Here is a 7,700-nt window from a genome sequence, read left to right as displayed (position 1 = left end):
TTCTGTTTATGAGGAAGAAAATTATAATTTAATGAATACACATATCCAGCAAATATCTCGCGGTCTTCCTCACGATCTTTTCTTCAAATTACTCGAGAAAATTTACCGCAGAGACATATAAAATTTCGCCACGGTGTCGAAATTGGACAAAGGAAAATAAAATATCTATTCCTTTACAAACTTTACCATGTTATCCATTCCTATTCAATTTTGCAGTGGCAAGATACTGATTTTCTTTCCTCTTTTTACGTTTCCTTTTCCCATTTTACAATTTAATACTTTACTAGTCGTTATATTATTCTCCCTTATTTTCTATGAAGTTGATTTTCTATGATTGTATGATGAAGACAGAACGAATTTTGTTATTATGCAAAAGAAATTGCTAATAGGGGATATTTTAACTAATAGGGATATTTTCGTACATTCTACGTGCGCTGTGAGCAAATAATTTCATTGAAGAAGTCTATATTTTGTATTTCTTTTTTTAAATGAGAGAATCGACTACAATTCTAGTGTTTATACCTCAATAAACGTATAGATCACTAGAAATAGAAAAAAATTATTATAATAATGAAAAAAGGAAAATCTCTGTGAAAGGTAAAATAATCTTTAAAAATAAACGATATTTTTTAAACAAGTTTTATTTGTTTCCTTATTTAGGTCTAAATTTGTATTGATCTCTCGTTTCTTTTCTCTGTTGCTTCTTACGGAAGAGATGGTTATTTTTCTTCATATTCGTCTGAATTCTTTTGCGTATTGTTTGCTTTAATATGGGTCGAAGGGTTTTTAAATCTTCACTTTGCTCTGATCGCTTGCTGAAAAATTCTTCACATTCTGAAAAATAATTGAAAATATTAGTACTAAATTAGAAATCAATGTCTATTTGAAACTCGATTTCCAAAATTAAGCTCACCTTTAAAACGGGGATCGTCGAGAGCAAACAAAAATTTATCATCCTTTCCATAAAAATGAGAAGAATCACGCTCAGATTTAAATTTGTTTCCTTTGGCAGAAGAATCCGCATTTGGTTCCTCGTCGTCTGAAGAATCATATTTGAACGCCTTATTGGAATCGAAATTAAATCCAAATTTCTGTTCCATTGGCTCACATATGTAGGGAATTTCAGGCTTCACGATACCTAAGAAAAACTCGTATTAAATAACTTGCATAAACTTGCATAAAATTATAAAGTCACATGGAATTAAGAAAATAGTCTAGAAAAAGTCACATCAAAATTTTAAAGATAATTAAAAAAAGCAGTATCAGACACTGAATTACTGAAATAATAACTTCATTTCTTTAGGAATATAGAGAGAATATTTTTGTGCAATTAAAATAAACTTTTAGTCATACAGATTTAAGTATTCTGAATCTGGATTCAAAACATTTCTTTTTCAACTGTTAAATTTGGATTATTTTCAAATGAGAATAATGTACAATTTAGATTAATTTTGAATTTCAAGAACATTAATTTTGAAAATTTTAAAATTAAGATTACTGAAAAATGTAAGCTTTAAATTTAAATATGAAATTGTTTAATTTTTAATAATTCAAATTTCGCACCCCAAAAATGCTCTTGAAACAGGGGCAATAGGGCAATTTTTAACGAAAATAGGGGAATAAATTCTTTTAAACCAAATTAATATTTAATTCATTATGAAATACTTTAAATTTCTAACATTTTAAGCTAAATTATAGTGCATTTTGACCAAAGTAGTGGAATTTTCCACCAAAAGAGGCAAATTTTTAACAAAAGAGTTGAGTTATAAAATTAAGAAGTCGGAACCAAATAATTCAGAACTTTGAAAAAAGAGGACTTTTGAACAAAATAATTGAATTTTCAACAAAATAATCAACTTTTCAAATAAAAGAGATTAATCATCAACCAAAAAAGTTGCATTTTCAATAAAATAGTTGAATTTTGAAGCCAAGAATACAAATTTTTTAGAAGACAGTTGAATATCAGTTTGAAAAGATGAATTTTCAATCAAAAAGATAATTTTTTAACCAAATAGTTGAATTTTCAAAAAAAAAAAAATAATAATAATAATAATTGTTCAACCAACAGTTGCATTCACAACCAAACAGCACAATTTTAAAGCAAAATGGATTTTAGCCTACAAAGATGAATTTTCAACCAGGGTCATATTATCAAACAAAAAAGGTTAGACTCCAAGGAAATAGTTGAAGCTTCAAACCAAAAAGATCATCAATCATTTTTAACCAAACTGTTGCATTTACAACCAAATAGATGAACTTACAATCAAAAGAGATGAATTTTCAAGAAAATAGTTGCCTTTTTAACCAAATGGTTGAATCTTTTATAAACAACAATTATATTTCGTCCGAGAAAGATGAATTTTCCACAAAAAAAGTTAATTTTCAACCAAGAAAGATGAATTTTCAACCAAAAATATATGACTTCTCCACCATTAAAAATTAATTTTCGACCCAGAGGGACGAATATCCTGTCCAAAAAGACGAATGTTTAACGAAACAGTTGAATTTTTCTTAAAGAAAATTCAAATTAATTGATTTATCAACCAAATGGGCAAGTTTTCAAATAGAAGAGATTAAACTTCAACCAAAAACCACTGCATTTTCAATGAAATGGTTGCTTTTTTAAGCAAAAAAAAAGAATGTTTAGAAGAATAGAATCATCAGCCTTGAAGATTGAATTTGTAACAAATATATCGCTTTTAACCAAGAAAGATGATTTTTTAATTAAATATTTGTAAAAAAAAGTTTCAACCAAACAGCTGCATTTACAATCAATTATTTGAACTGTCAATCAAAAGATACGAATTTTCAACAAAATAGAAGAATTTTAATGCTAAAAAACAAATTTTTTAAAAGACAAGTAATTTTTCAAGACAAAAGTTCATTTTCAACCAAAAAAGATTTTCCAATCCAAAATGGCGAATTTTTAAGAAAATAATTGGATCTTCTTATTGGGTTATATTAATTCAGTTCGTACATTAGGCAAAGCCGCGAGCAAAGGGGAAGATTATTGAAAATAAGGGAAAAGAAATGATTTTAAAAAGGAAAAATAAGGAGAATAACGGTAAGAGCGTAAAGATTATAACTGAATTTGAAATGAATCGATTTTAAACATTTTCGAATTGAAACTGTCCAGCTATCAAAGCTTGAAATTTTAAAAAATTATAACTTTGAACATGGATTGACAAAATAAGACATTTTTATACTTTCAAATCTAATAATTTTTAATTTTTTAAGTAAAAAGCATTAATGAGAAGTTATTCCTTTTTAAATGTATTCAATTAAAATAATACAATTTTTTCTAATTATGAATTTCAATTTCTAACATTTCCAAATATAGCGGACTTCTGAGGAAAACGGAAAAGTCCATTAGTCGCATTTTTCTTCAAAAATTGCATTAAAAAGAAAGACACGCTCCAAGCTCTGAAGTTATTATTTTAAATTACTTATATATTTTCTTAGTTATTTTAAAAAAATTACTTGGATCTGTTGATTCTTTGCCGAGCATTTTCAATACACTGAAATTTTCTCCTTCTGCTAAAACACTTGTCAACTTATCAGAAACTGAATAGAAAACTTCTTTCGAAACTGGTAAAGGTTCAGCTTCTTTCACATTTTCAGTTTCTGATTTTATCTGCTTTTTAAGCTTCTCCGGTTTTTGTGGTGCAATTTCATACTGGTGATGACTTTCCTCGGTTGGATCGTACCTGATCATGTTTGCCCTGTCGATAATTAATCAAATTTAGTGCAAGTTAAAAAAAAACAACATTTTTTTAAGCTTTTAGAATAACAATTTCTACCTTTTGAAACCTCTATCGTTGTGATTTTTCATTTCAGTAGAAATTGGGTTTCCAAGTACATCCTCCAAAATTCCTAACTGCATTTTTCTTTCTGCGGCAATTTCAGTCTCTTCTTCCTGAACTGTTTCTTCTTCCTTATCCTCATCTTCCATAAAACGTTCGTCTAAAGTAAATCGCTTATCATTTCCAGTTGTTGATTGAAGTTTAGAAAACTGAAATTTTCACCAAATGTCATTAGACATCGAACATTAAAATTGCCAAAATAAATATAATAGGAGAAGAAAGTAACATGGTACAATTATATGGAAAATTTCGAACTAAGCGAATTGATTAAAACAAAAATGTATAACTACCTATTTTTTATTATCAATCTCAGAAAATTACTAACCATGGTCTTTGATTTTGAGTTAAGTTCACTGTCATCTGGGAATTTGAATTCTTCCTCTTCTTCGTCGCTCTCCCAGCACAATTTCCGTTTTTTTGAAGTCTCATTATCCTCAGTCGATTCTAAGTCGTCAAAAATTATCTTCTTGCTTCTGTTTGTCGTATCCTAATAGAAAAAATGATATATTCGCAAATTGAGAAATTTGTTAACAATTTATAATACAAACAAATCCTTACTAATAATCGTAAAAGTACAACTTACGACCATTTTTAAAGCATTTCGCACTGCTTGTTCTTTTGCCTTGAACGCTTCTTTTTTTGCTTTCAACGATGCTAAACGTTTTCTTTCAGATTCGCTAATTACAGGACTTTCAACATTAATTTGCTTCCCTTTCTTCCCCACAGTTTCATTGAATTTGTTCTCAAAACTTTTTCTTTTGTCTGGTGCAGCAGGAGGTAAAAATTCACTTCTGCGTTTCCTTTTCTCTTTATAATCTGGCTCAACGTAATTTTCAAAATTGTGATTTTCTGAAAACCTTTCTTTATTTCTAGAATACTTATTGGGTTTTGCAAAATGGTTACCGTCATAATCTGGCTCCACATAATTTGTGAAATTCTCATTTTCTGTGAAACTTTCTTCAGTATCATAAAACTTTTTAGGTTTTACGAAATGTTTCTCGTTAGTTTCGCTAGTTTCTGTGATATGACTCTTAAATTTTGACTGTTGATTTATATATCCGGCATTGTTAAATTCGATTGGTTTACTATTATTTGGCTCGAATTTTGGCTCTATAACTTTGCCTTCTTTTTTTTCTTTGACCTCTTCTCTTTCTCTTTGTACACGTTGTAGGAAACTTTCTTTTGCTATTTCAACGTGCAAGCGATTTCCTTCTATGAGAGTTTCATTTACTTCTCTAAAACCTAATAGAATTATGTAAATAAAAAACTTTAGTAATCTACAAAATATTGAAGAATATATGAATTGCGATATAAATGTCTTTATAGAATTTTTGATATAAATATAGGACAGAAGTAATGCAAAAAATGCAGAAACTATAAACGAATAAATTATTTATTTATTTGCATTACGTGGTATTTTTAAATAATTCTACGGATCTCAACATTTTCACGGAATATGGTAGAACTTGCCAACTTTTAAAGGATCTGAAAGATTTTAAGCTATTTCAACAGATTTCAAAGGATTTCAAGGGATTTCGAGAAATGTTTTAGAATTTCTAAAGATTTTATGTTTGAATTTATGCGATTTTTAGCAAACTTTGGAAACTTAAATGAACCTTGAAAGAGTTCTTCGCGATTCTGAACATTTCAAGGAGTCTCACAAGATTGAAAGAATTTCATTGAATCTCCAAGGATTTAAAAGATTTCGGGGATTTAAAAATATGCCTACTTATTTTAATGGATTTTTACGATTTTGAACGTTTTTAATGGATTCGAAAGGATTTCTAGAGATCTAGAAAATTTCAAGGGTATTTCAAGAATGTTGTAGAATTTCAGAAGATTTTAAGCAGCATTTTAAGGAATTTCTAGATAACTTTGAAAAATAAATTATATAAAAAAATGTAAAGGAATTCCTAGTTCTTTAAAACTTTTCAAGAGATTTAAAGAATTTTAATGATTTCAAGTTATTTAAAAATATTTCAAAGAATTTAAAACATTTCAAGGCGGCTTAAAGAATTTTGTAGGATTTCCGAAAATTTTAAGTTCGACTTTAAAGGATTTGTAGAGAAACTTGTAAAATAAATGAAAATAAAAAAATTTTTTTTAAATTTTATAATATATGGAAATCTGTTAAAATCCCGTTAAATCTTTTGAAATAAAACTTTGGAATGTGTTAAAATCTTTTAAAATACTTTGAAATCCCCTGAAAATTTTGAAACCCCGTTAAGTCTCACAAAATCCTTAGAATTCTTTAAATCAGCTTCAAGATTTACAAATCATTTGAAATTTATAAAATTCATGGATATACATGCCTTGGCGTATTTTAAAATCTCTTAAAATTCTTTGAAGTCCTTTAAAATTTGTGAAAATACTTCGGTATCTCTTGAAATTCTGTGAAATCTCGTTAATTTTTCTGGAATATTAAGTAAATACATTAGAATTTTTTAATTGGTGTGAATATTCCTTGAAAACCTATAAATTCCATAGATATCGTACATAATATCTTGAAATCCCTTTAAAATGATTGAGAAAATCCTTTAAAAACTGTGGAAATCCCTAAAATTTGTTTGAGATTCCGTGAAATCTTTGAAACCGCTTGAAATCTTCAAAATCCCTTACAGTATTTTTAAATTGGTTAAAGTGCCTAAAATTCCGCGAAATATTCAGAAATTCCTTAAAATCGTTGAAACCCCTTTAAAGTTTATTGAAATCTTTAAAACCCGCCAGAATCTTTCCGATCTCTAAAATCTATTGATATACTTTGGAATGTTTTAAAATGTCTTAAAACCTTTGAAATTCCGTGAACTCTACGAAACACCTTTTAATCTCTTAAACTCCCTTGAAATCCTTTGAAATTTATGCATATCTTTTGAAATCCCATGAAATCTTATAAAATTTCTTCACAACCCTTTAAACCGTCAAAAAACCCCTGATAACCTTTAAAATTCATAAAAATACTTCGGTATCTCTTGAAATCCTTTAAAATTCCGTACATTTTTTAGAAAATTGAGTAAAATCCCTTATAATTTGTTTAATGGTGTGAATATTCCTCGAAAACCTGTAAATTCCATGGATATCGTAAATAATCACTAGAAAACCCTTTAAAGTGATCGAGCTCCCCAGAAATACCTTGAAATCCTTTAAATACTTTGGAAATCTCTCACATTTTGTTGAGATCCCGTGAAATTGGTTAAAATCGTTAGAATTCTGTAAAATATTATGGTCACGTGAGGCAGTCTGTAAAAGGTTAATTGCTAAATAAACTTTATACTCACAAGTATTTAAGTTTTTATCCGAAGTATTGATTGTAACAAAAGCAAATCTGTTGATTTTGTCACTTTCCCAAGCATCTTTTTTCTCCTTCAATTCAACTTTTTCAACTTTTCCAAATATGCTAAATAATTCTGAAATCTTCTCATCCTTAACGCTTGATGATAAATTTTTTAATATCAATCTATACGATTTTTCCATTGCTGTTTACAAAAAATTTAAACTTTTTACAAGGAATATTTTTTAAATTTATTTGACAAGAGTTCAAGTTAATATTTAACTGCTTAGCATTAATCAAATATTGAACAATTATCACGCATATTTATTGCATAAAAAACTTCACAAACTTCACCGATTATACAGAAAGATACAGAGAATTTCTATAAACAAAACCATAGTAAACTGCGAGTAAAGCACAAAACACGTGTACTTTTCTAGGTTATGTTTAAGAACAGTCGTAATGGTAACAATGGTCGCGGTCGGTCATCAAGGTCACGATAAATAAAAAATGTTTCTATGTACATATTTTATTGATCATAATAAAGATCTATTGTTATCATTAATGAT

General features: G+C 28.0%; 2 protein-coding genes across 5 annotated transcripts in view; one reads left to right on the top strand and one right to left on the bottom strand.

The window, feature by feature from the left end:
* The window catches only part of LOC117172062 (farnesyl pyrophosphate synthase), a 77,103-nt gene extending 76,557 nt beyond the window's left edge, over nt 1-546 (top strand). Inside the window, exon 8 of one of the 3 annotated variants that reach the window (XM_033359805.1) lies at nt 14-546. In XM_033359805.1, the coding sequence (XP_033215696.1) occupies nt 14-121 (108 nt within the window). In that variant the 3' untranslated portion in view covers nt 122-546. The remainder of the gene's footprint in view (nt 1-13) is intronic. The other 2 variants (XM_033359806.1, XM_033359804.1) reach the window with 2 other exon arrangements.
* Nucleotides 547-623: 77 nt separating this feature from the next.
* Nucleotides 624-7,580, bottom strand: LOC117171180 (probable RNA-binding protein CG14230). 2 transcript variants are annotated; one of them, XM_033358246.1, is made up of 8 exons: nt 7,139-7,580; nt 4,767-5,105; nt 4,447-4,679; nt 4,189-4,350; nt 3,801-4,012; nt 3,481-3,722; nt 914-1,138; nt 624-834 (listed from the first exon to the last, which is right to left on the bottom strand). In XM_033358246.1, the coding sequence occupies exons 1-8, from the start codon at nt 7,332-7,334 to the stop codon at nt 653-655; spliced, it is 1,791 nt and encodes a 596-aa protein (XP_033214137.1). In that variant the 5' UTR covers nt 7,335-7,580; the 3' UTR covers nt 624-652. The 2 variants fall into 2 exon arrangements, with proteins under 2 accessions (XP_033214137.1, XP_033214136.1); XM_033358245.1 differs by having other exon boundaries at nt 4,447-5,105.
* Nucleotides 7,581-7,700: the final 120 nt, after the last annotated feature.

The sequence above is a fragment of the Belonocnema kinseyi genome, chromosome 4 (assembly GCF_010883055.1).
Source record: "Belonocnema kinseyi isolate 2016_QV_RU_SX_M_011 chromosome 4, B_treatae_v1, whole genome shotgun sequence".
In the NCBI taxonomy this organism is placed as follows: domain Eukaryota; kingdom Metazoa; phylum Arthropoda; class Insecta; order Hymenoptera; family Cynipidae; genus Belonocnema; species Belonocnema kinseyi.
The sequence above is the reverse complement of the archived record's forward strand: the minus strand, read 5'-3'. Positions and strand labels throughout refer to the sequence as shown.

Bases quoted from the DNA above. Each gene is read 5' to 3' on its own strand.
- LOC117171180 (XM_033358245.1), bottom strand. From the start codon at position 7,334: ATGGAAAAATCGTATAGATTGATATTAAAAAATTTATCATCAAGCGTT. The intron at 5,106-7,138 runs GTGAGTATAAAG...TAATTCTATTAG, and splicing joins GGATAAAAACTTAAATACTT to GTTTTAGAGAAGTAAATGAA. The intron at 1,139-3,480 runs GTAATTTTTTTA...AGTTTTTCTTAG, and splicing joins CAAAGAATCAACAGATCCAA to GTATCGTGAAGCCTGAAATT.